This window comes from Equus przewalskii, chromosome 22, assembly GCF_037783145.1.
Source record: "Equus przewalskii isolate Varuska chromosome 22, EquPr2, whole genome shotgun sequence".
In the NCBI taxonomy this organism is placed as follows: Eukaryota; Metazoa; Chordata; class Mammalia; order Perissodactyla; family Equidae; genus Equus; species Equus przewalskii.
Genome location: NC_091852.1, coordinates 50,134,935 through 50,162,406, shown reverse-complemented (window position 1 = coordinate 50,162,406; position 27,472 = coordinate 50,134,935). Strand labels below are relative to the sequence as shown.

The following is a 27,472-nucleotide window of genomic DNA, read 5'->3' as shown; positions in this document are numbered from 1 at the left end:
GACCCTGGGTGTCCCCCCATCCACTACAGTACTCATGTTACTATTTTCCCTGAGGACAAACTCATATTGTTGTGCTCTTATTTACCGCTCACTTTTCCCTGCTCAGATTTCAACTCGCTTTTTGCTGTATACTTAAATATCAAAAGCAAATTGTGGGTTTAGAAAAAACCTTACCCGTGTTCACTAATGAGGGAGACTGCATTTGGCCGTCACGAGCTTCAGATGCCACAATAAAAGCTAAGCCCTGCCAGCTCTCGTGTGCTGCCATCATTGATCAAAGTGCGCTCTTTTATTTGACTTGCGTGGTTCTGTGACCTCAGGTCAACAGAGGGTCACCGCTTGTCTGAAGTAAAAGTTCAAAGGGGGTTGTAGACTGATGTCTGTATCAGTTCGTTGTTCCGATCAACGTCCCCGTGAAGCTAGAAGAGAAGAAGCGTGACTTGGTTCCATCTCTTGAACTAGAGCAGAGGGAGAGAGTGGGGAACTGGTGATAAAAATTTCTGAAAGGCAGATGTGTGGAAGAGCAGCTTGCTTTGGCCCCAGATTTGAGCCTGTGCTCTGTACTGGTCCTGATTTCATTGTTTGTATGGAACGCACATGTGCCTCAGTTTTGCCGTGAGGCGAGACAAAGCACGTAGAGTTGCATTTTCTTTTGTCTTTTGTGGATTGTTAGGGCTGGCACCTCTCCTCTGTAGGGGGACTCTGGGCCTTATGTTGGCATGCACACTCTTCAGCATGTCACTCCCACAACTTCTCCTTCCCGGTTCCCCAGCTCTCCCTCTTGAGAAGCCACTGTCGGGTAGACCTTCTGAGTAAGGCCTAGACTGAGGCCCCGTATGACAGTATCTGACCACCCCATACAGCGTCAGCCCTGGACAGGAGGGTGAATGCTGGCTCTGGGAGCCCCTCCCTGTCTATCTGTATGGCCCACCCCGGCCACGGTGAGGGACCATCATATGCACACAGCCCACCCCAGGTTGCCCTCCTTCCCCTCCAGCCAGCCATGCTCTCATCTGCCCTGGACAAAAGCACGCAGGAGAGTGAGAGTGCCTGGTGGGCTAGGCTGTGCCCTGGCTGCTCCGTTCTGTCTGTGGCAGACATAATGCAACATCCCGGGACCTTATGGGGGAGCTCCTTAGGGTCCCCCAACCTCCCAGGTCCTCACTTCCCCTCCAGTGTCTGGGCATCACCCCCTCACATTCTCTCTGATCCAAGAGGGCAGAGGGGTTGAGCCCTCCAGGCTGTGCCTAGCAGAACCAACACTCCCCACTTCCCCTCTGCCAGGTGCTTTGGTGTCCACAAGGTGCGAGGCCTGGGTCACAGAGCCTAAGGCTGTTCGCCCTCCGAGGATGGTGGCTTTCCTGCCCTCTCGCCAAGGAAGGTCGCCTGCCGTTGGACATCAAGACAGTCTAAGGCCAGTTAGAGCAACTTCGCACTCGAATGGCGGTTCAAAGCGCTGATATCCTATGCTCTTTCGTAGCAAAACACAAATCTGTTGTGTGCTGAATTCTCCAAGAGACTCATTGGGAAGAAATATTCTAGGGCTTCCGTGAACGTGCCTGAGGCCAGCTGACCCCAGGGCGGAAGGCAGCGACCCGAGAGGAGCCGGAGACCAGCCTTTGCTCTTCCCCTCTTGGGCGTCTGTGCCACAAACCTGGTGGGTGTTCCCTGACAGAGGGGGGCTCTCTGAGGAACAGGAGGGGGCAAGAGGAGGAGCTTTTGCAGCTTCCAAGCCTGGATTTCCAGTACATTAGATAAAAATAGCACAGCCCAGGACCTGCCTGCTGTCAGCAGACACCTCTCAGTTTCTGGCCGTTAATGTCACCAAGCCTCTGGTCTTTGCTACCTACAGATGCTGGGCCTGTGGGTTTCCCTTCTCTGCCCTTGTTTCCTGCCAGCTGCCTGGGGGACTGCTCAGGCTGCATGTCCACAGCCCGTCCCTGGGCTTGCTGGTCCTCGTGTGTGCTCACCAGGTAGCTCTTGCTGCTGGTGTCCCAGGAGGTGGCACAGGCTGCCTGGCTGGAGCTCCGGGAGGGAGGGACTCTCCTCCAGGGCCTGGGGAAGCCTCGAGGAAGTGTGTGCCTTTGCAGAAATCGCTTGTCCAAAAGCAAGAGACATGCCATTTCCTCCTTGCACCAGCTCTTTTTATACTATTTTTATCATGAACAATAAAATATACAAAAAAGCACATCACTCTATATGTCCAGCTCAGTGAATAATTGCAGAGCAAATGCCACCAGAGTCAAGAAATACAACACTAGCATGGCAGAAGGTCCCCCACTCAGCGCCCCCCCCCCCAACTGAGGACACCATTTCCTGGACTCTGTGTCTACCATGTCCTTGCTTTCTTCTTCATCTTTTTTTTTTTTTTTTCAGTTTGACTACCTCGGACCTAAGTGCACATCTCTAAACAAAACTGTTTGCTTTGCCTGTTTCAGAACTTTGTGCACACGTTGTGTGTTTTATGCTCACGATAGTCGTCTGCTTTCTATCACTGCCATTCGTTCATTTTATTGTTCCAGGATATTCCATGGTGTGAATACCCCATGATTTATTTACTCACTCGGCCGTCAGTGGACATTTAGGTTGTTCACAGTTTCTGGTAAACAGATAACGCTGCTATAAACATCCCGGCATACTTTCTGAGCGCTGAGATCACAAATTTTGTACACCTGGAAGGGGAGTCGATTGCTGACTTACAAAGGATGGACAGGTTCAATTTCAGAAGAGAATTCCATATTGTTTTCCAAAATGTTTGGATGCACACTCCCACCAGCAGGATATGAGGGTGCCTGCTGCCCCCATTCTCAGCAACACTTATCATTATCAGACATTTTCATTTTTGCCAGTCTGAAGGGTGTGTCATGGTATTTCCAGTGTGGTCTTAATTTGCATCTCCCAGATTTCTAATGAGGTGATTGCACCACCTCCCAGGGCAGTCGCGATCCACTGTCTCGGCTTTAACAAGAAAAAGTCAATCAAGTCATAAGGCAAGATGGAGTGCTGGGGACTGGATGTGAGTTCAGAAAACCAGAGTTCAGACTCTGTTTATTGTTTCCAAGACCCAGGGGTCAGAGATGTAAGGACTCTAAGTCAAAGAGAATGGTATTTTTGGATGGCCTACGGAGTCGTTCTCCAAGGCCACTTTTTATATGCATACGTGTAGATTCTTAATGCTTGGAGTTAAGAATTTGTATAGTTCTTTATTCCTCCATACTATCTTATTTGCTTGTCACTAATGCTTATAAAATAAATAAAATATAACTAGTTCCGCATTCCGCGTGATAAAACAGCTTCCTCTAAAATAGACTCAGTTCTGCCCCATACAAAAATATATTTCACCTTTTCTGTGTGGTTATTTTTTAGTTTGACAGCAACGAACTGGCCTTAATGAGATGTGTGCTCACTTCGGTGCGGACAACTCGGTTGAGTTGGGAGGGAGGAGCTGTTTTCAGGGTGCGGGTTTCAGAAGCTGCCCCTGCCGAGGCCAGGAGGGTCTGGGTGTGTCATGCCACCACACCAGCTGCCCTGAGCTGTGGGGCGTGGAGGGAACCCGTCCATCGCGCACAGCCAAGCACGACTTGAAAAGAAATGTATTTTTAAAACAAGCTTCTCACCCTACACAACGCAGCTCAGCACTCAGGTCTTGGGTTAGCTGTTTGAGACCAATTTGCAAGGCCAAGGAACGTGTGACCACATCCGTTTCCAAAGCCGGTCTCCTGGAGGTGACCTCCTGCAACCGGGAGGAGACATCAGAAATTTCCCCCAAACACCAAAGTCCCCCAGCCACTTGGCACAGTTGAACTTTTCCCGAAGTATGGTGCATTTGGGCACATTGCTTAACAGTTTAGGGCCTCCATTTCCTCATTTTAGAAAATGCCCGGCCTGGTGAGGTCTCTGGGAGTGCTGTGACTCACGCTCTCTCAGATCTTGTGATCCAAAGGGCTTGAGTGTCTGAGAGGGGAAAATGGGCAGAGCATGGGGTGACTAAGAAGCTCAACTGAGAGATGGGGTTCGCGTCCACTTCATGCCTTTGCAGCCCCGGCCTGGACGGTGGCCTCCCCAGCAGCCTCTCTCCTCCTAGGCAGAAGCTACAAGATGTGTTCTCTGCTTGTTATGGGACTGGCAAGTCTCATTCCCCAGGATGAAGGAAAGGGGGCCACACCCCAGAGAACCCCCAAGGACCATGCAGGCAGAGCCTTGGCGTCAGCACAGCCGAGCACAGCCCTAATTCTGCTTGCTGTTACTCACCCCACTGTGGATGACATTCTCTTCTCCCGGTGACATCATCTGATGGTACCTGATGGGACCACAATTTAAATCCTGGTTCTGCCCTCCCCTCTCTGCAAAGGGGAGAGTGTGAGGGGGCAAGAGGACCCTGGGGAGTGGGAACTTTCACCCTGCTCCATCTGTGGTCCAGAAGGTCCTAATTAAAATGCCCACCAAACACCCCCCAAAACAGTACCCTGGGCCAGGCCGGGGAGCTACACTGGTTGGAATCTGACCCAAAGCAGAGCTCGGTGAAGAGAGGAGGTGAGTACAGAGGCTCCACAGACGCCCCCCAGCTGCGGGGGCCTGTGGGTCCCATGTGCTGGTGCCCTGAATGGTGTTGCTGCTCCAGGTGAACTGAGACTCACCCGTGGAGCCCAGGCCTCTCCTGCTGCCCACTCAGGACTCCCCGGCCTGTTCGCCCTTGACCGCAGCCCATGCCCAGCCTGCAGCATTTCCTGTGGCACATGTGCCATCGTCACTGAGCCGTGAGCCGGGCCTCCCTGGGCATGGGGGGCAGAGCCCTTGACCCCGAGGTGTGGATACTGCTGCAGGTGCCCGCCCAGGGCGCGTCTTCCCACGGGAACAGTGGGCCTGGGGTGATGCACCGTTTCCTGTCTTCCAGGATCAGGGCCAGGGACAACAACGGGTCTTACGCCCTGTGCCTGCTGCACGAGGGGAAAGTGCTGCACTACCGAATCGATAAGGACAAAACGGGGAAGCTGTCCATCCCGGACGGAAAGAAGTTCGACACGCTCTGGCAGGTACACGTAGTCCTCAGAAACCAGAGGAACTGGGCCCTGGGGCTTGTTAGAAATGCCCACCCGGGTCCCTGCCTCGGACCCACCCAATCTCAGCCTGCTTTTCAGCCTCTGGGTGCTCTACATGTGTCCAAGTGTGAGAATCGCCAGGCCAGGGGTCATCAAGTTAGGTGAACGGGGCTCCGGAAGCTTCTGTAGCTTGTCCAGGGCCACTTGGCTCTGGGTACCACGAGGCAGTGGCCACTCAGGGCTGTGCCCAGAGTTTAGTGGGAGGCCCTGCCTGGGGGACTAGAAAACTTTTCTTTCTAAGACCTTCTACCTGGAACCCAGAGCAGGGATGTGTTCCAGTGTCCGCATCCGGCCAGCCAGCAACCCCACATGTGGGAATCGAGGGAAAGGACCACCTCAAAATCCTGTCTCTTTAAAAGTTGAGACCAGGGATCCGTGTTACCTTTCAAGCACTTGGGGTAGCCACCCCCTAAGGTATGTTGGTTCCTAGTGCTGTAGTTGAAAAAAATAGTACTTTTGTCTGAACGCAGGGTATTAGAGCATTTATCTAGATTAGTCATGTCAACGAAAATAATCCATAACCAATCTATAAATGGAAATTTGGGTGACTTTATTCTGAGCTAAAATGTGAGGACTGTGGCCCGGGGCCTTTCTTCCCAAAGGAAGAACGGGCACCAAAGAAGTGGGGTGCACAGAGTGGTTATATACCCCCAAAGAAGATGTTTCACATAGGATTGAAATGTCCCTTTTACAGTAGTCGCGAGACTGCTCTGTCGGCACAGCGATTGATGGATGCAGCAGGTAGGTCTGCAGTCTCGGTGGACGCAGCAGGGTGGCAGGTCTGTTGTCTCCAGCTGGGTGGTCACAGGTGAGCTGGGTGGTCACAGGTGAGCACAGCAATCAGTTCCTAGCCTAAGGAAAGATGCTTATCCTTAAGGAAATGCCAATGTGGGGGGAAGTTGCACCTTTATCTTAAGGGCATTTGTTCTTGCCATAGGAAATGTTTACAGCAGATATGCAATGCATGCTCAATGGCCATGTCAGCCCCTTTTGGAAAAAACAAAGTCAGGCCAAATTAGGTTTACACCAAATATCTTCCTCATATACTCCAATATATCCTATTGCTTGTCATTTCTATTTGTCAGTCATAACACTAACATCGCCTTTTGGTTTGTGGCTCATTAGCATATGACTCATTATCAGCCACAGGCTTTGCTTTATTTTAATAGTATCGCTTTGAAAGAGTATTTAGCCTATTGGGGACTAGAGCCCAATGCAAATCAGAAAGATGAGTCGGGAATGCTGCCTTCCTGTATTCATTTCCCGTCAAAGTCTCTCATCTCCTACAAGACTCGTTGACAGTGCACGATTAAGGACACCAGATCCATGTGGTGGTCCCACGCTGGAAGGCCCAGCTCCATCACTGGTACACAGGCACTGGGCTTCTCCCAGTGACCGCTTTCCTCCTGTGAGTCCATCACAGTGTCAGTCTGTGCGTTCTCTGTAGTGCCGAGCATCTCCAACTGTTGGAAGTTCCTTCCCACGGCTCTTTCCCGTGGCCATCAATGCCTCCCGCATCTCACAGCGTTCAGCCCTCCTTACATCTTTCCCATTGTCTATTTTCTATCTACTGTCTTTAAAAAGAGTATCAAAAATACCAGTAGTGCCTTTCATTTTCACTGGTCTTTCTTGACAGCGATGTAGGGTAGCTCTGTGCCCACCCCCACCAGGAGTCTGGTGCTCTTTTTCTGAGAGTTGGTGATTACTAGACTACTCCGGATTCCTTACTGAAGAGCTGGGGTCGGCAAACCCATGGGCAAAATCTGGCCCCCGGCCTGTTTTTGTGTAGTCCTTGAAGAAAACGGTTTTTACACTATACAAGGTTGTTTAAAAAAATAAAATATTATGTGACAGAAATGGTATGTGGCCTGAAAAAGCCTAAAATGTCACCATCTGGCCCTTTACAGAAAGTTTGCAGACTCCTGCCAAAGGGGAAATCCTTCCGGGTGTGTCTGCCCGCCTCCCCAGCCACCCTCATGGGGTACATTGTATGAAAGCGGAAGCATTTAAGGAGATATTTGAATGACAGTTGGAGAAGGGGACAGGATGTGTCAACTGCTGTAGGCCATCACTACTGTCGGCCTGAGAACACACTGTTGAGTTTAACGGAACAGGGAGCACTTAGTGTCCGTTTCAGTAGCGGGTCAGGGCTAATCAGATTGAGACCTTTGTTAGGAGGGTAGATCCCAGGTTCAGTCTTCTTACCACAGTAAAATAAAATTAAAACCAAAAAAGAGTGCTACCTGGAAGGGTTAAATATATTCATTCAACAGACATTCACCCAAGCAGGTAAGTTTTGAGAGGAAAGACTCAGGAGCAAAGAGTCCTTGACTGGGAAAACGTACTGAGAAACAGATAAGGAAGAGATACAGATAGGAAGATTTTAGGTTGTCTGAAGAGGAAGGGAGAAAAGAAAATGAGAAATACCAAGACCACCTTCCTATTGCATAATTTTGATTAGATATAAATAAATCTACTAGCCATTAACTTATTTTTTTAATGTGGAAACTGGATGTCATGATTCAGTTTTCTTGGAGCCATTAGCCAAGGATGCCCATGTTCTGTCAACATGAGGCTATTCTCCAAAAGATCACCTTTCCCCACGTCCCAGCTCCTATGTCACCTGTGCTGTGGAATCTTCTCTCTGAAACTTTTGGGCTGAATTACGGGGTCCCTCCAAAGGCTCTGTCCACAGCACTATGACAGCCTTGATCTCTCTACATCGTGATTCATTTGTCTGTCTCTCCACCAAGAACGTAAACCTCTCAAGCGTAGGAGTGTGTCTCATTCACTTTAGCTCTCCTTTGTCCTGTCTCAGGGCCTAGCACACAGCAGAATGGTTCTTTTTTTTTTTTGTAAAGATTGGCACCTGAGCTAATAACTGTTGCCAACCTTTTCTTTTTTTCTTTCTGCTTTTTCTCCCCAAATCCCCCCAGTACATAGTTGTATATTTTAGTTGTGGGTCCTTCGAGTTGTGGCATGTGGGATGCCGCCTAAACATGGCCTGACGAGCGGTGCCGTGTCCGCGCCCAGGATCCAAACTGATGAAACCCTGGGCTGGCGAAGCGGAGCGCGAACTTAATCCCTCGGCCGCAGGGCCGGCCCCCAGAATGGTTCTTAAATGACTGAATGAATGAATGTTAGCGTGCTGAATTTGCTTTTATAACATCATGTGGATGTAGGAAAATATAAACAAATAAATGCAACTTGCTACAAAAAGAAGAAAAGAAAGAAACAGAGAGAGGAAAAGAAAGGAGGAAGGGAGGGGATGGGCCGAGAGTGGAGTAGGATCTGGAAGGGGCATATGGACTTCTGTCCAGAGCCTGAGGCGGAAGGAGAGAGCTGTGGGGAGGATCAGGAGGAATATCCAGGGAGGGAGCGTTTGTTGTTAAGAGTTATCCTGGGATCACTTTTGAGCTGAGAGAGGAGTCAGCTGCTCCAGGTAGATTTCTCCATTTCCTGCCTCCGTTATTTATCACACTTTCTTACATTCTTCTCTTCCAGCTCGTGGAGCATTATTCCTATAAAGCAGATGGTTTGTTAAGAGTTCTTACAGTTCCATGTCAAAAGATTGGCGGACAGACAGGTGAGTCACTAAGACCTACGCGTCTTGGTCTTTCAGATATTGATAATAATCGGCCTCAGTTTAGATTTGGTTTGTTGCAAATTCAAGTGGGGTGAGGCCTTGTTTTTACTGACTGATTAAAAATGATGTCAGATCGCTCCAATTTTGTTTATATCGTTACTCAAGAAAGGGCTGACAATTTTAACTTTAAAAAACTAGTTATAATTGCATATGTGAGACAGTTGAGTGAAAGAGGATAAAAAGCAATGTATGCGTTATCTGTTTCTTAAGTCATAATGTTTTGTAATCACAATGATGGATCTGCGTGGGGGAGGGGTAAATAGGTGGTTTTCGCTGATTCGGCAGTAACTGTCCATGCCCTTTCCAACCAGGAAATATTAATTTTGGAGGTCGTCCACAACTCCCCAGTTCCCATCCTGCGGTAAGTGTCGTTAGACACAGCACTAAAGGGGAAGCGGTCGTGTGTTAGCACAGTGAGGAGCAGGCTTTAGCTAAGAGGAGTAGTGGTGACTGTTTTTATCACTCTTGATAAACTGGGATTGCTGGTGAGTGTCAGCCAGAATCAGCCTACTTTCAGTTCCAAGCCAGCCAAGCTAATTTCTTTGGTAGCTTAACTTCACCCCATTTTCTAAAAGTATCCAAAGTGACCATGAAACCCAGAGTTAAATCAGAAGTATGCCTCCTGGCAGATTTGGGAGATGGTGATGTGTTGTTCAGGCTCTGTCTGGAACCACCTGTGTGGACCTGTGCCCACGATCCACGTGACCATGACCTGGTGTCACCAGCCTGGTCTATCAGATATCTCCCTGAGGTGGTCCACCCGACTCTTTTGGTTCAGTCAACCAAGACCTTGTTCTCAGAAGACTCGACCTCTCTGGGAGAGCTGGTTTGACAACAGCTGAGCGGAGAAGCCTCTGGAGAAGTTTGGAGTTGCGGGTTTGGCCAGGTGCCACCTCCCCCTTCACGTCAACATGAGATGAGAACGTGGCCTGTCCACACCTCTCCACATGAGTTTGCCCGACATACCTGATGGCCCTGAAGACAGAAAATCCGCCTCCCTTCCACTCCAGACTGTTAGGAGCTGATGCACGCATTCAAACTCAAAGCAGGAGCGGGTTTCCGGCTCCCTTTTGGGGACCTTGCTATGGACCTCTGACGCCCTTCAGCGCCCTCTGTGCGGCGTAGAAATTCCCCCATCAGGAGTGGTGCGCTCTACGCCTCACTTTTTGCCTGTTAACCCTTAAAAACAAAATCCACAGAAAGTGGAATGTCCATGCTGCCCCTAGCAGGGACTGTTGATGCTCAGAAGTCACGCCTACGTTGAAACAGCGATGCTCTCCCAGGCAGCACTTGTCACTGGATTGGGGGAACTGGAATTTGCTAAAATACCAGTGGACTTTGGGATCAACGTTTAAAATATAGAACCTTTTTGAAGCCATCATTTTACTTTACCTTTTACGTGGCTCACGGGCCTGACCAGTCTCCTTGAAGGTCATGCACTCTGAGAGACAGGTCCATTTTCCCCAGAGACGGAGAGGGTATGGGGCCAAGACTGCTCAGAAGGACATCAGGCCCTGTATTTAGCCATGCATCGCCCAGTGGCTTCAAGAACTTAAATATTTTGGAAAAACTTATCAACTGGTGAGATAACACGCAGAAAAAAATGCATATACCCTAAGTGTCCAATTCAGTGAATTCCCACAAACAGCCAAAGAAGTAAGAAAATCGAGCATCAGATTTCCTTTTAGTTTCTTTAGACCAGTTATTGTCTTGAGTCTGTGACCTAGTCATTCTATATGAAACGTGGGCTATTTAACATAACAGCACTAATTGTATAGCCTTCCGTGGAAAATATTGTAAAATATTTCTCCAGATCCTTCTGCTCAGGTGGCGGGCTTTTCTGAAGCATCCCTAATGATCTCATGCTGCCCGTAGTGAAGGGCCTGGGCAGCATCTGGAGGGTGGCAATGTGATTGTAAGGCAAGTCACAATCGCGTGTTGCGTAAGCGAGCCCTTGTTTGTTTTCTGAAACATTTACTGTTCCTCTTTGCCATTATGGTTTCTAGACTTGGTCAGCGGGTGGAATAATCTCAAGAATCAAATCATACTCCTTCCCAAAGCCTGGCCACAGAAAGGTGCTAACGCGTCCCCTGCTTGCTGTCCCTGACTGAGTGGTAGGACTGACGCGCGCTCAGCACCACGCTCCGCCCGGCTGCCCTGCGTGTGCCCTGCTCTGGTCTCGTGCCTCCTGGCCGCGGGGTGGCCCTCACGGGCAGCCCACGCCGGTACTCACTGTGCTTTCCATGTGGGTCCCAGTCACTTTGCTGCAAAGTCCATCACCGTGAGCCGGCTCGCTCTGCTAAAATGTGTGCTTCAAAGTCATTTCGGTCAGCATGACAGGTGGGAGCCAATGGTCATATCAGAAAATCTTTTCTAGGGGAGCCAAGGTACTTTTGAGTTGCCGGGATCACAGGTGGCAGTGTCATGGTCACTGACTATTTCATTTATGTGTGGATGAAAGGAACGCCAGAGTTTGTGGCACCGCACAGTGAGTGCCTGAGGCTGCTTAGTTTATAGCTCTCAAGTGCCGCAGTCACTGCCTCGTGGCTGTAGATTTCCAGCACAGAACCTGAAATAGAACTTGTATAAAGATGAGGTGGACTTTGAGGCTTAGAAACGCCTTTTTTTCTTTCTGAGGCAGTCAGGTTGACATATGACACACTTTTACATTTTACTATGCACATATATATATATAGCAAAATATATATATAACATGTGTATGGATTGCCTTTTTCCTTGCTACTCTTATTATTGGTGGTATAAAATTGATTCTTTTGTTATTAATTCTCTCCATTTTCGTGTCAGTTGGTATTTTTCCAAGCATTTCAGCAATAATTGGGCATCAACTCTTGAAGCAGGTTGCCTGATGTCCCTCTTAGAAACAGCAGAAATAAAAAAGCCTAAAAGCCCTGAGATTTTATTTATTAAAAATTTTCCAAGTGGTCAAGCTGTGCTCCGGACACTCTCAGTCTCGTTGGCCACGGAGCAGAGAAGTGAGTTTAACATGATGTTTGAAGGGCAGTTACATGAAAAACCTGGAAGGAGTGACTATGTTTTCACGTCACTTGTCCAGTCAGCATGGATCGGCTCTTGGGAAATGTCAGGCATCCCTTTTAGGGGGTGACAGGGAGGGCTGCCTGTGCCCGGGGGTGGCATGTTGAGGGGGGCCCTGTTGTCCAGGTGATACATTCTTTGTGTCGGTATCCCTCCTGTCCCACGACTTGGTGTTTGTTTCCAGCCACCAGGGCCAGTAGGTGATTGCGGCGTTGGCCTTGCAGAGGTCAACGTTCCCCATGATCCAAGGCAAAGCTCTCCACAGCTGCCACCTTCTGGCCCACCTGGCCCTGGACCCTGTGGGCATTTGGCCCTTCTCCTTGGCGAGGGCTCTGCTCGGTTGCCAGCATGGCGTCTCACAGGACTGTAGTCCAGTGGGAAGTAGGACAGACGGGGCTCCATCCACTGAGCTGATTCAAAAAGTATCCTGATTCAGGGAGCTTTTCAATCATCATCTTTTCAAGGTTATGTTACAAATTCAGTTCACATCACTGACTTCACCACCATGCTTTGGCAGTCGAACACGGGAAGCAGAAGTCCTTAACCCAATGCTGTGCTGCCGAAGCTTCATACAGCAACTCAGGGCAGCCCACACAGCATGCACGTGCCCCTTCAGCAGGCCCAAGACCCCTCACACGCCCGGCTTCCTTGGCCCCTCCACTCACAGGGTCTCCTCGCAGCCATTGGGGAGCCCCTGTGGATGAAGGCCACATGCCCGGTGCCCACGGCTTGTGCGTTCATCATTCTATTTATGATGGCCCAAGGCCTGTGTGCCAACACATAGCTCCCAGCCCATGAGCACTCCCAGAGATGAGCGGTTTCACTGTAAACAGAGGAGACACGGAGTTCCACGTTTATCTTAATTCTGTGGTTTCCCAGTGCATCACTCAGGGCCCAACCAGGTGGGCGCGAGCAGTCGGAGATTTGTATATAAAACAGACACACATATATTTGTATATAAAACATGCACATAGGTACATCTATCACACACATGCAGAGACATGTTCATACATACACACGTCTGTACACACGTTCATATATGGATCTATCACAAGGACTTGCCGCCCACAGTTGCAGGGGCTGGCTAAACAAGTCCGATGTCTGCAGGGCAGGCCATCAGGAAGGGACAATCGGGAGCAGGATGGAACCTTTCGGGCGGGCTGAAGCTGTCATCCACAGCCAGGGGTCAGTCGTGCCCACCGACCCCCCTTTCTTCTCTCTTGGGAAAGTCTCAACGCTCCTGTAAGGACTCTTGACTGATTAAGCCAGGCCCACCCAGGATCATCTCCCTAACTTAAATCAACTAATTAGGGATTTTAATTACATCTGCAAAATCCCGTCACAGCAGATCTGAGGATCATGGTTTGAGTCAATCCTGGAGGACTGGAGTTCAGGTTAGCCAGGTTGATACACCAACTTGCCATCAGCCCAGTGAAAAGTAACCCAGCATTGTGAGCATCAAGCCCCATTCCCACCCCATCATTGGCCCACACAGGCCAAAGCCAGCTCAGGTCACTCCCAGTGACTAAAGAAATATCCAGAAAATATGTTTAGTAGATCTTTAGACTAAAAGAGAACATGTCTAAAAGAAGTTGAAGAAAATATCAGGAAGACTACCTAAAGATAAAGAAAAATATGCATAAATAAGAACCAAAACATCATCAAAAGAGAAATAATAAACTGGGAATAAGCATTAGTAAGGATGATACACGTATAAGGTTAATGTCTTTAATATATAAAGAGATTCTGTAAATCAATAAGAAAAGTTTTAACTATCTAACAGGCTAATGGGTAGAGGATGTCAGTAGTTAGTTTATTGTAAAGCAAATATAAATAGCTCTTAAACATTGGAGAAACTGTTCCATTTTATAATAAGAGGAATGCAAGTTAAAACTATGGTGCTCTGTTCCATGCACCTGTGAAATTGATCCAAATAAAAAATCTCAGTGACACAGTGTGCAGCAAGGGTGCAGGCAATAAACACTTTCACACCTTGTTGGAGAAGTGTGACATGACACCATCCCTAAGAAGGGCAATTTCACAACATCCAGCAAAATTAAAAGTGCATATGACTTCTTAACTGCAGTTTTATTTCTAGATATTTATCATACAGATATTTTTGCATTTATGTGTAATCATGTATACATGAAAGTGTTTATTCCAACATTGTGTAATTGACAAAGTCTGGAAATAATTTAAAAGTTCATCAATGGGAAATAAATGAAATCAGGTACAATAAAATTCATACCATGGCAGGCAGCTGAGGTCTAGAATTGTTTCCAAAATACAATGTTAATTGCAAACAGCAGTCACGCACATATATATGTGCTCATATAGTATAGAATATTCTTGAAGAAGACAGAAAGTACCATAACACTAGCTGCCTTGGGGGTCAGAAACAGGGGTTCAAGGAAGACCCACTTTTCGTTGTAAACCCTGTTGTGCCTTTTTCTATTTACACCCATTAAAATTATTTAATCAATTTTTAAAAGAGAATTATGTATTAGAAAGTAATTAATCTGATTAATACTGTGAAAGTACTTTTCTGGCCAAAAAAAAGCTACTGTCAGTTTAAATTTATAACAACTGTGAAGCGTGCATTGAATTTTCATAGATGCCAAAATATCAATAGTAAATTGATAAAAGAGAAGGATAGGGTAATTTAAGTTATGGATCAAATATATTTTAATTGCTCATCAGAAATATTCTAGGAGAACTCATCTTCATGTTTTCACAAATTGAAGTGGAATCTTCCATTATTTAACCTGTCATGAGAAAAGGCTTGTGGGAATTAGGTCACATATTCCATCTGTTTAGCTAAGGTGTAAATAACTTTCTTGAATTTGTTAATTTGATCAATGTAAATAGTTGTTTTTAATAATTGGGGCACAAAAAGTACACGTTAGAACTTGAATTAACTCTAACATGTAGGTAGTTAATAAAAAGTATGTTTTCATTTGGAGATTATTAATCAGATAATTTGAAATTTCATGATAACTTAAGGGCTGGCGTATTTTAAACTTTTCTTTAGGGATTGGAAACATTTAATAATTAAAAATATAAATGAATTTAACTAAAGAATACAGATGTGGTTCACTCTCTCCCTGCCCCCTGCCATATACTTACCTTAAGGACTGGTTGTTCCTTAAATGACTAAAATACCTCCTATTAACAGTACTAGAATAGTTTTCTGTGCTGCTTTAAGTACATAAACCTGTCCTTCTGTTAAGGAAAATTGGCAGAGTTTGAACAACAGCGTCCTCAAAGGCAGCATTTCCTTTTCACATTTTAAAGGCACGTTGTCTGGGCCTACCTGGTGGCACAGCGATTAAGTTCTCATGTTCCGCTTTGCCCCAGGGTTCACCAGTTGGGATCCCAGGTGCAGACATGGCACCACTTAGCAAGCCGTGCTGCAGGTAGGCGTCCCACGTATCAAGTAGAGGAAGATGGGCACAGACTTTAGCTCAGGGCCAGTCTTCCTCAGGAAAAAAAGAGGAGGATTGGCAGTGGATATTAGCTCAGGGCCAATCTTCCTCAAAAAATGAATAAACAAGTAAATAAATCAATAAAGGCACATTGTCTGAGATGAGACACAGCATCACATCATAAGTTTAGCTTAGTTGTGGAAATGTGTTCCAAAATTTCAAATCAAAACCCATTTTCCATGTTTTATTCCAACACATACCTTGGTGATTGGGATATTACAAGACTTATATTTAACTACACAATTCACTAGGGTTCAGCTGGGAGAGAGAACTAAGAACAAGTTCTCAAGTCCTACCCATTTACTTGGTAATGACAAAGCAGTGGGCCAGACCCTTGTGAAAGTGTTTCCACGCCATTATAAAGGGCCAGAGTTTAGATCTCTGCTTCTAAGGTGAGGGAAGATCAATTGGGAAGGTCGAGTGTCTATTTTCATGGATCTGAAGCAAACCTGATATTACCCCACGTCCTGGCCAAGGAGGGTCTGCCCTCAGCCGTGGAGCCTTGTTCCCCATCAGACCACCGTCACTCCGCCAGAGACCAGAACGCTGTCTGTTTATGGCGGCTCATAGTTCTGGAGCCTCCTGGCTCTTTTTGTTACTGCAATTGTGACAAGTATGTTGTCATCTTTAATACTGCTGTTACGTGATTTGAAAATGTCTTTCAAGAAGTCTAAAACTTAAGGTCTAGAAATGGACACGAGGACACACAGCAATACTCCCAAGTCAGGAAACTCTGGAACTTTCCCGTCAGCCCCACAAGGACAATACATATTCTTTTACACTTCTTAAACAGAGGCACTCAAACAATCTTTGTCAAATACATTGTCTACTTGCAGTTAAGCCTGGCCAATAAGAGATCAGGGATCATAATTTATAACCCAACGTAGTTTGTTTTTCATTATTGTGGAGTGGTCTGTTTTTACCTGAATTGAAAAAGCTTAAGGAAAAATCACAAATTGCTCCTCGGAAGGCAGGACGCTAAGGTCGCTAGTGCCATCTAGTGGTGGCCTGCCAGTCTGACGACTTCTGTTTTGAATGTCAGCAAAAATGGGAAAAAAGAACTGTCCACATTTTCATTCACACCTTTCACTACACCTGTTCTCTGTGCAGAAAAGGCGATCCTGAGGGGTAGGGCAGAATGCGTCCTTACCTACAAAGCAGAAGAAATATTGACAAACGATGTGGTGGACCAGCAGCATGTTTTTCATTAAATTGAAATTTCATGACGTGTTAAATGCTAATCACTATTTCATAATTTATCGTTATGCCTCAGAGCATATTCTTTACAAGCGCTAACATTCTTCTTTTCAACTGAGCACTTGATTCTAGAAGGTTCTGTTGCCTTTGTTGTTCTACTAAACAGCATATCCACCAAGTGCTTTGGGAAGGATGAAAGTTGTGTTTTGTGTCTTCATCCTCATCATAAATTTGCACTGTGCTTTAAGTGACACAACAGAAAACCTCTGATTTCTTCCAAAGAACATTCTCCCGAATGTAGTGACATCCTCCATCCCAGTGAGGGCGGAGGGCCAAGGTGTCTGGGTGGGGAGCTGACGTGGTTATTGAAACATGGGGCTTGGCCGTCACTGCATGGTGGGCTGCATGGGCTGCATTGAAATGAAGCCCTGAGCTGACACGGCCAAAAACTTGGGGCCCGAACCTTTCAAAGAAGACCCCTGACCCCTTTCTTTATCCACAAGACTGACTAGGGGTGCACAGCACCTGCCAATCAGAGTGGGCATTAATCTGTCTGGGGCTTTAGTTTCGCTCTGTCCATCACCACTAATTCTTGCTCCTGATGCCCGAATGTCCTTTCCAGAATTTTTACCCCACCCCTGTTTTAAAATTCCTCCCCACAGGATTCGTATGTGAGCATTGCGTTCAGGCTTCACCATAACAGCCTTTATGAAGCTCTCTGCTCTGGAGAACAGTCAAGAGCATGGAGAGGCTGCAGCCCCCGGGGTACGGTCCGAAGTGGGCAGAGGGCTGGAGGTCTTGAGGTCAAGAGGAGGCATGCTGGTGCCCTCTCCTTGTCTGGGATGGCTGGTCCTCGTGTCTTCAAGTTTTGTCCTTGGATTGCGGGACTTTCCTGCCTGCAGGAAAAGTCAGAGAAGTTGAAATGATAGTAAATGTGAACCTAAAAGAGAGACTTTTTTTTAAATTTAAAAACTCTTTCCATCTTGGAGTTCGATTGCAGAAGGGTGCTGAGCAGAGGGGGAGGGTGGAAAGCCCTGGGAGTTGCCTAGTTTCCCCTCGGACACTTCTGTCGAGACAGGGTACTTACGTGACAAATGAGAAGTGAACTCACCACACAGGCAGGAGTCCTGTCATCAGACGTAAGGTGCTCAGACAGGTACAGTGTCACTGGGAATCGCCCACACCTGTTTCCTTCTGTTAGTATAAAGACTTGAGAGAGAACTCATTTTTAAATCACACTAGTTTACACTTCACATCTCCCAGTTTTAAGAAGGTTCTCCATTCCTTCCTTCCTTCCTTCCTTCATTCATCATGTGTTTGTTCGACACATTTTCATTGAGTGCCAACAGTGGGCCTGGCAAAGCTCTAATGCGGTGAATTAAGGACTGTGCCCTGGAACGTATATTCTGTTTCCATGCTTGATGTGCCATAGCTCCTTCTGTTAAACAGTTCGCTAAGGATGCTGAGATTGTCATGAGAGGATGGGTCCGACGACATCCCATTGACACATAAGCAGGATGTCCTTTGGCCTGGTCCGATGGGCCTTTGCCAGTGGGCGCAGTGGCTCTCCAGCCTCAGGAGACAGCCTGAAGCAGGAAGTTGAGGTTTTGGAGACGAGTGGTCAAGCGGCGCACTGTGACTACATGATTGTGCTTGTGGTCCCCGGGCTTGTGAGCTCAGGAAGGCAGCCGAGGATTCAGTGTGGGCTGGAAGATGAGTGGCTGTGTAAAATTAAGCTTAATGTCTCTGTTCCTCTATATTTCTCCAAAATCTGGCAGCATCTCATTTCTTCGTGGCCAGTGTTTGGGCACTGAGAAGGCAAATGGATATATAACGTTTCTACTCAACTCACACTGAAAGAATGGTTTGAATTGTGGTTTTCCCAGGATCCAAATTTAGTAGCAATGACTGTTGTAAGTTGGGAGTGAGGGTGGGTCAGGAAGATTCAAGATAGCGACTTTCAAAAAGGAAAGGTTTTAAGAATATAAGGAGTAGAATTCTCCCCATTATTTTATGATGCAAATTGATGTATATCAAATAGTTAACAGGGAAGGTAGCCGTTAATGATGGCCAGTGAAGCTTTGTTTCGACATACTTCACTTACCTGCTCTGGATACAAGGCAGAATAATCTTCCTTAAAGTTAGCAAACAGGTCCTCCCCAACTCATGGGGCCCATGACAATGATGACAATTATTGTCGTTATTAGCAGCGGCAGCAGCACTGGGCCTGGGCTGGTGGCAGCTGCCTTCCTCCAGGGACCTCTCACTCCCTGGCCAGTGCTGCCCTCTGGCATCTGCTCACATGTTGCTGGACGTCCAGCGAAGAGAAAGACACAGGCAGAGACCAGGAAAGCATAGACGCTTTGGCATTGGGGGATAGGTGGAGGCAGCTGGTGGATAGTTAATGTTTCTTTTAAAATAGCTTTTATATAAGATAAAATGGAAGAGAAAGAGTTAAGGGAGGAACTTGAACCTAAGGGGATAATGAAAATCCTGAGCATCCTTTGGTGGGTGGAGGTATGCTTTGCAAGGGCCTGTAGATAGGGAGGTAATTCTACCTGAACACATGCTGTGCGTTCTCTCGCAGCCCCTCTGAGACCCTGGCAGGCCCCTCCAGTTGTCAGAGCTTGAGCCTTCTTTAGCCCTCACAGGAACCAAGCAGTTGCCCGAAGAATGAGATAAGCCATGTGTTTTTTTCCTGTCTCTCTTCCTAATTCTTTCCTTCGTCTTCCGTGCATAAGTTTAAATGTGATTACTTGAGAATAAAAATAATTGCACAGATCAATTCCACAACAGGAAAAGTGACCTGTTATCATTTGTATGCTTCAGAGCTCCTCTTCCCAAGGGAACCACCCCGAGAGTTCTGCGACGTCCAACCCTTATGAGCTAGACCGAGGGACCTCGGCCACCGAAAGAGGTGAGAGATGCTCTTCTCGTCACTGGAAGTTTGTGGCGCGGAAACGCTTCCCGCAGTGCTCAGGAACTGTAGAGTTGGCTTGCCAGGTCACCCACGTCGGCTGCTGCGGCATAGCGATGCTGGCGATACGTGACACTATTGTCTGGTGGCGGGGGGCAGGGTCACAGGTTCATGAACAGTGGTGTTCTGTTGGGTGAAGCGGTCTGTGCAGCCCCTCTCAGCGTAGTTTGGCTTCACTGAGAATGCTCTCCAGTGCTGCTGCAGGATTTCTCAGCTCTTACCATGCTGATGCCACTCAAGGTTTCCATTTCTAGGAAGATCGTGTTCTTGGAAAAATGTGTCCACTAATAAGTTTAGCAGAAGGCGCAGTCATGGATGGCTGGTAAAAACTGAAGGAAGGCCTGAGTTGCTGGAATCTAGACGTGTCTAGGGAATTGTACTGATTCTGTGAGGCCATGAGAGGATTTCCTATGGGAAGATGCCCCCTCAAGGTTCTCAGAAATGGGGCCTCAGGATGACCTCGGGTTCTCTCTGTGGCCCCAGGTTATTTTTTCATTGGTGAACTTGGTCTGTTTGTTGCTACAAAAACCACTTCAAAACTTATTGGCTTTCACCAGTAACAATCCTTTAATTGTCTCGTTTAATTATCTTGGCAAGTCAGGAGTTTGAGCCAGGCTCTGCTGGGTGGTTGTGGCTGGGGGCTTCTCGTAAACAGATTGGGGCTGGAGCTGGGCCAGCTGGGGTGGAGGCCGTGGTGAGGCTGGGCACCGGGGGCTGGCCAGCTGCTCCTGTCTCCACTTAGTCTGCGGGTCCTCTGGCCTCTTCGCGTCTGTGGAGGCTGGCTGGGGCTTTCTCACAACATGGCAGGTGTCAGGGCAGTCGGACACCTTGCATGGTGTCTGGAGCTTCAAGAGCTGGGGTTCCTGCCAACGAGGCAGGAGGTGCCTGGCCTTTTATAACCTCGCCTGAGGATGTCCCAAAGTCGCTTCTGATATACTCTATTAGTTGACATGGTTACAAAGGCCACGGAGAGGAGGTGACATAGACTGTCTCTCAATGGAAGGAGTGTCAGAATTTTCATAGTTTAAAGCCATCACAGCCCTTAGGAGGGCCCCATCCGCCTTCGCCTCTGGCGTGAAAGACCCTTCCTCAATGCAGATCAGCACAAGAACAGGTCCAGTACAACGGGGGTGAGAGGCTTTTTGCTGTCCCCTGCGAGCTGGGACAGACCGTGCCCAGAGAACTCGCTGGCACCATAACTGCCACGGCCTTGAAAGGGGAGGTGTGACCACGGGAGGTCGGAGCTGGAGATGATGGGATGTTCACAAGAGATCCAACCCAGGGTTGTGTGTTCCTTGACTGCACTGCAGATGCCCAGAGAGAAGCCATGCCCATGGACACCGAAGTGTACGAAAGCCCCTATGCGGACCCGGAGGAGATCAGGCCCAAGGAGGTCTACCTGGATCGAAACCTGCTGACCCTGGAGGACAACGAGCTGGGCTCTGGTAACTTTGGGACCGTGAAGAAGGGTTACTACCAGATGAAAAAGTAAGTCAAGGCTTTGCACCGTCACACCACACTGCTCTCATGTGAGCTCACATTCTAGAAACTACTGTGTGTAGAGATGGTCCCCAACTCATGATGGTTCAACTTACAATTTATTGACTTTATGATGGTGCAAAAGTTATACACATTCAGTAGATACCATCCTTCGAATTTTGAATTTTTGTCTTTTCCGGGGCTGCTGATATGCAGTGTGATCCTCTCTCGTGATGCTGGGCAGGGCAGCGGGTGCCGCTGTCCATCAGCCACGCGATCAGTAGGGAGAACAACCCATACACTGGGCACCGTCCTGTTGTTCACTTTCCGCACGGTGTTCAATACATTGCGTGAGACGTCCAACACTTTATTATAAAACAGGCTTTGTGCGAGATGATTTTGCCAAACTCTAGGCTCATGTAAGTGTTCTGAGTATGTTTAAGGTAGGTGAGGCTAAGCTAGGATGTTGGGTAGGTGAGGTGTATTACATGCATTTTCAACTTAGGATATTTTCAACTTATGATGAGTTTATAGGGACGCGCCCCATCGTAAGTCGTGGGGGATCTGTGGTACATATGCTGTGTTCATTTAATCTCAAACATAAAATGTAACTTTGCGTGACTCAATCTTTTTTTATTAACAGTATAGTTTTTTTCATTTCTGGTACAATTCCAATGAAAGCATCCATTATATATATTAACTATGTATATAATAATTATATAAGTTTAGATGTAGTATGTGTGCCTTACAGAGAATTAAAAAATAGAAACAAGCAAAATGTAAGAAAATAAAAACCTCATATTTGTACCACTCAAATACCACTACGGTTACTAACCTGAGTGTATATATTTTTGGGTCTTTATATGCACACACATACACGTATGAATTATTTAATTAAAATGCAAGTATTCAATGATAACAACACAATGTTTTCACTTACTTTGTTTGATTTTTTTGTGTCTTATTTCTCTTACCCAGAAAATTCCTGATTACAAATATCATTGTATATAATAAGTGTAATTATTTATTTGCTTTATCCTATAATTTCGACTAACAATACATATTATACAACAATTAGAATAGCTAAGTTACTAAAATCTCTTTGTACTTCATTTGGTCTTTAGAAGGCATCTCACAGAGAATGTTTAGTAAAAATGCTGGTTTTGAAAGTCCTTTGAAACAAACCCTTTCTTTGAATATATGTTTGAATTAGTATGTTGCTGATGTGAATGTAGTTAGTTAGGTTTAGTTGTTTGATGTTATTTTAAATTTGAGGAATTTCTGTACATTTTTTTTCCTTGAATTGCCAATTTACCTGATTCAAAGGTCAAGAGTATAGACAAAAATGCACAGAAACTCTTGCTTCCAATCCTGCCTCTTCCATATGTGTGGGTGTGTATATGTGGGTGGGTGTGTGTATATATGTATATGTATATAATTGACTGATATGCTTATTTTAAAATATATTCATGTATATCATAGTCATTTTGTAAAATCTATATAAATTATCCTGTATTAAGGCATAAATTTTCTCAACTAGTTTGATACTTAAATTCCTTGCTTAATTAAATATGTAAGGTAATATAGGCATGACTCTAGATGCATAATTTCATCTAGAGGATTTGGGGAGAGGAGAGGTCCTATAGGTCAGTTTGGGGCAGAATGATGTCTTTGCAATACTGAGTCTTCCAATCAGTAAACACGACCCATCCTCCATTTACTTGGGTCGCCTTTATTTTCTCCCAGCAGAGTTGTTTAGTTTTCGGCGAGAGGTCTTGCACAACGCTTTTTGTTAGATTCATTCGTAGGTATTTGGTACTTTTGATTTTGATATATATGGTATAATTTTTAAATTTTATTTGCTAATCCCTGGTGTGGCTTGAATGCAGAAATATAACTGGCTTTGTCTGTTGATCTGATCCGAGCAAGCTTGCTGAATGCACCTGTTATTTCTCAGTGATTGTTTCCAGTAGTTTATCTATGTGTTCCTTGACCTGGAACTGTGTCAATTGTGAGTAACACATTTACATAATGTTTTATTTCATCCTGTCTAATCCTTATACTTTTAATACTTCTTCTGGACCTTACTGTGTTAGCTGGAAACTCATTCGATGTTGAATAAAAGTGCCAGCAGCCTCGCCCCTCATTCTTGATTTCAGGGGAAACTTGCAATACTTCACCATCGGGTTTGTGGCTTCTCGTTATCAGATTAAGGAAGTTTCCTTCTATTCTTATTTTTCTGAGAGATTTGTGTTTAATCATGAAAGTGTATCACATTTTATTGAATACGTTTTGTCTTTGCTCAGATGACTGTGTGGTTTTTCTCCTTTGTTCTGTTTATGTGGTGAATGACACTGATTGATTTCCAAAGGTTAAACCCATCTTGAATTCCAGGAATAAATCCATCTCATTCATGAATTGTATAATCTTTATATCTTTTTCATAAATCACTGAATTTAACTTGCTTATACTTCTCTTAGAATGTTTGCATCTGTGTTCCCGAGGGATATCAGTAAATTATTTTCTTGTGATTTCTTTGTCTGGTTGTGGCATCAGGGTAATGCTGGCCTCATAAAATCAGTTGGGAACTTTCCTTCCTAGTTTCCTTTCTGGAAGAGTTTGTGGGTATTATTTCTTCCTTGAACACTGGGAAGAATCAAGAGGTTTTTGCTTGTTAATTTTGACCCCTACCTCCTACCATACACAAAACCAGTTTCAGATGGATGGTAGACTGAAATGTGAAAACAGTGAACTGTCTATGGATAGCACAGGAGGATACTTTCCATGATCTTGGGAGGAGGATGAGGGGGCTCCTTGGGTGCTGGTGATGTTCCGTGCCTCCATCTGTGTAGGAACTGCAACGTGCATCCAACGTGTAAATACTCGTTGAGTTCAACACTGAAGTTGTCTGTGCTTTTCTGAATGTATGGTAGACTTACTCTGTTATTCTCTTATTTTACCTATTTTATTGGATAGTTCTGTTTTTATTCTCCTGTTTTGGAGTTCAACAAAAGAGGCAGACTTCCTGTATTCGTGGGACCTGTATCACAGAGAGATGCAGCTTTTCAAATCATGTAGAGCTGAGTTCCATTCATTTATTTTAGCCCCACTATATTAGAAGATTTTCAAGAGTTCAAGCATGACCTGTGGGATGTTTTTATTAGAAAGTGAAAAATAATTAATTTTTTGTAAACTTGTGAGGCTTGCTTAAAATTAACAAAGCTCAATTTTAAAAAGTATTTTCTAAACTATGAGCTTTAACAGTGTCTGCTTTTTAATTCTGCATCCAGAAATTCATTTTTAACATATATTAAATCAATTTTTATATTCATATACACTACACATAATCTAAGATGGTAAATCTCAAGATGTTACAGGAATCCATGTATGTCATAGTTTTTAAGGGTTTATTTGGAAATTATTTAAATATTCTACAATATGTGGGCTTTCGGTTTAGAGGGGACATTATTTAGCACTCCCCCACTATTTTTAACTAGTAAGGTGTTACTCTCTTTGCCTATAAAATGAAAGAATGTGGTTGGAAAACTAGTCATTTATAACATGGCTTCTTCAGATGCGTTTCCATTCTGTTGCTGGTATTTCCATAACACCGCTTCTAGCATAGAACTTCTGCTTCAAAGAAGGTGATTATGTAGAATGAGCCACTTTGAAAAGTTTCTTATGTGTTATGATTTCTTTTGCAGGGTCGTGAAAACAGTGGCTGTGAAAATCCTGAAAAATGAGGCCAATGACCCTGCTCTTAAAGATGAGTTATTAGCAGAAGCCAATGTCATGCAGCAACTCGACAATCCTTACATCGTGCGTATGATCGGGATCTGTGAAGCCGAGTCCTGGATGCTGGTCATGGAGATGGCGGAACTGGGTCCACTCAATAAATATTTACAGCAGAACAGGTATCTTTAGGTGCCGCAGAAGCTTATGCTGTGAGAGGCAGGGCCCACCTGGTTTCTCCGGGAAGCCTTCTCTCCTCCCACGCCTTCGCAGTGTTTGTTCACACTCAGGGACCTTGAGAGACGTGGGAAGGGAGCTGTAGTTAGTCTTCAGACCAAGTGTTCGTTTAGCTCTTATTGTGCAGAGAAAAACTGTAATCTAACAATTTGGTCTTTGTTCTCCTTCGCTCACTCTGTGTTGGCTTGATGAGAGAATCAGTCTTAGAATGTCTTGGCAAGTAATCTCCCCTCACTAGGCAGCACACACTCTTTTTAAAGAAATATTTAAATAAACATTTTATAAGGGGTAGCAGTGCTGTCTTCCACATCTGGCTGATATCTACATTCCCATGATTAATTCTGAAAATGTCCATTGCTATTGACTGATTGCAACCACCAATGGAGTAATCATGCTGTGCTCGTTGACAGCCATTGCCGAGAGGGGGGATGTCATGTAGACTAAGTCATCACAGAAGCCACTGATGGCTCATCCCATTTTCTGCATTACATTTGTGCTTTACTTAGGTTGTGTCTTTAGCCTTCATAGAAGGGAGCTGTTGGTAGACCCACTTCACAGGTGAGAAACTGAGACTTGGGGGTGGCTTTCTTGCCTGTCCATATTGGAACAAGGATTCCAGCTGAAGCCTGGCTCTCCATGAGCTGGGTCTGACCACCCCGTTAGAATGCCTTTTATGCAATTCAAAGCACACCTTGAAAATCAAACCAGCTGAACACCAGGAGAATGGTGTTCAGTTTTGAACAACTTTGGTTAATGAGGTTATTTGTCACCACTCATGACTCTTTCTTAAGAAGAATAGGAAATGAGAGGGATCATCTTCTGACTGTGTGAGGAGAACATTTGGTTGTTCTGAAATGGACTGTTGTCCGCTGTCACTAATGACACATTTGCGACTTTCAGGCATGTCAAGGATAAGAACATCATCGAGCTGGTTCATCAGGTTTCTATGGGAATGAAATATTTGGAGGAGTCCAATTTTGTGCACAGAGATCTGGCTGCAAGAAATGTATTGCTGGTTACTCAACATTATGCCAAGATCAGTGATTTTGGACTTTCCAAAGCACTTCGTGCTGATGAAAGCTACTACAAGGTAGGAACACTTTAACCAATACCAGAGCAGCAGGTAGTAAAAACCTGAAATGCAAATGTGTGTTTGCTTTATTTTATTATGGTAGAGTTTTAAGAAGGAATTTCCCTATTTAAAAATAACTATGTAAAAATGTTCTTGTTAAACTTTGACTCTGTTGTTAAAAATAATGGAAATACTCTAATATATCTCAACTTGGGATTTACTCAGAATAGTACCTTTCAAGCTATGTTCCTTGGAACAATAGGGAATCAAGGCATTCGTTGATGATTTATTTCAATAAAAGAAAGGAGTTCCTTCGTTAAACTGCTTTGGAAAATATGGATTCAACAGCTTGACTCTTGCAGGATGTCTCAGAACCCTTCTCTGAACCCTCAAATGAACTCACAGCAACTAAAAAAGGCAAAACAATAAGAAAGCCCCATCCTCAGGGGAACTCAGTCACAGTGTGTATGTAGGGTCTATGTTGGTCAGTTGGAAAATGTAATGAGAGTGGGACCCAGATAGCGGAAGAGGGTGCCAAGAACAGGGTGCCAAGAACTCTTCAGTTCTCTGGGAACATCCAGCGTTCTCAGAAATAGATGACATACGTTGAAGATCTCCTGTGAATGGCAGGTGGGGGCTGTGGGATTGCCCTGAGTTCCACCCCCTGGAGTGGCTGGAGACGCACACCTAAGTGACCACACCCACCCACTCACCCTTTCTCTGAGAGGCAGGCATGGATATGGCAGGTGGTAGGGGACAGTGGATCTTGGTCAGTTAAGGGTCAGCATGAAGGACAAATGACAGGAGCAGAGCTTCCATCATAGCTCCTTTTCACTCCATTCCTCATGGAGAAGCTGGCCTGGGAGTAGAGCCCCTTCAGAGATGAGCCATCATTAGAAGAGCATCAGGTGAGCCCTTTACAGAGACGCTGGGAAGTGGAGCAAAGGAGACAATAGCCTAGAATGAACCACAGGTAGACACCAGAAAAAGAAGTAGGTTTTAAAGTTAGAGATGCTTTGGAAGATGCACTTTATCATGATAACTGAAGAGAGCAGAAAATATAGACTATCTAAAACAAGCACTCAGAGAGAAGATGGAGAGCTTGAAATAACAAATTGTCCCAAAACTTAGTGGGTTAAAACAACGCAACACGTTTATTTACGCACAGTTCTGCACTGTGGGTGGGGCTCAGGGGGATGGTGCATTGCTGCTCCACACAATGTCTTGGGGGTGGTCCAAGGAGGTGGGAGGATCCATTTCCACTCTGCTCACTCACAGAACTAGTGACTGATTTGACATGGGCTTCATCTGGAACCTCCACTGGGCTGACCCATTAAACAATAACACACCTGCTTGTGGTCTCTGCATGTGCCGCTGGGCTTCCTCACAGCTTGGCAGCTGGGTCCTGACAGCAAGTTACCCAAGAGGCAGGAAGTGGAGGCTGCCAGGCTTCTAAGACCTGGGCCCAGAAACTGGCTCAGAGTCCCGTCGACC

The 27,472-nt window shown here is 45.7% G+C and overlaps 1 protein-coding gene across 2 annotated transcripts in view; it reads left to right on the top strand.

The window, feature by feature from the left end:
* SYK (spleen associated tyrosine kinase) overlaps positions 1-27,472 on the top strand; it is a 94,884-nt gene that overhangs the window by 50,316 nt on the left and 17,096 nt on the right. The window contains exons 4-11 of one of the 2 annotated variants that reach the window (XM_070590883.1): positions 4,895-5,033; positions 8,604-8,685; positions 9,057-9,106; positions 10,752-10,820; positions 19,311-19,398; positions 20,769-20,946; positions 24,642-24,851; positions 25,807-25,996. In XM_070590883.1, the coding sequence (XP_070446984.1) occupies positions 4,895-5,033; positions 8,604-8,685; positions 9,057-9,106; positions 10,752-10,820; positions 19,311-19,398; positions 20,769-20,946; positions 24,642-24,851; positions 25,807-25,996 (1,006 nt within the window). The remainder of the gene's footprint in view (positions 1-4,894; positions 5,034-8,603; positions 8,686-9,056; positions 9,107-10,751; positions 10,821-19,310; positions 19,399-20,768; positions 20,947-24,641; positions 24,852-25,806; positions 25,997-27,472) is intronic. The other variant, XM_070590884.1, reaches the window with a different exon arrangement.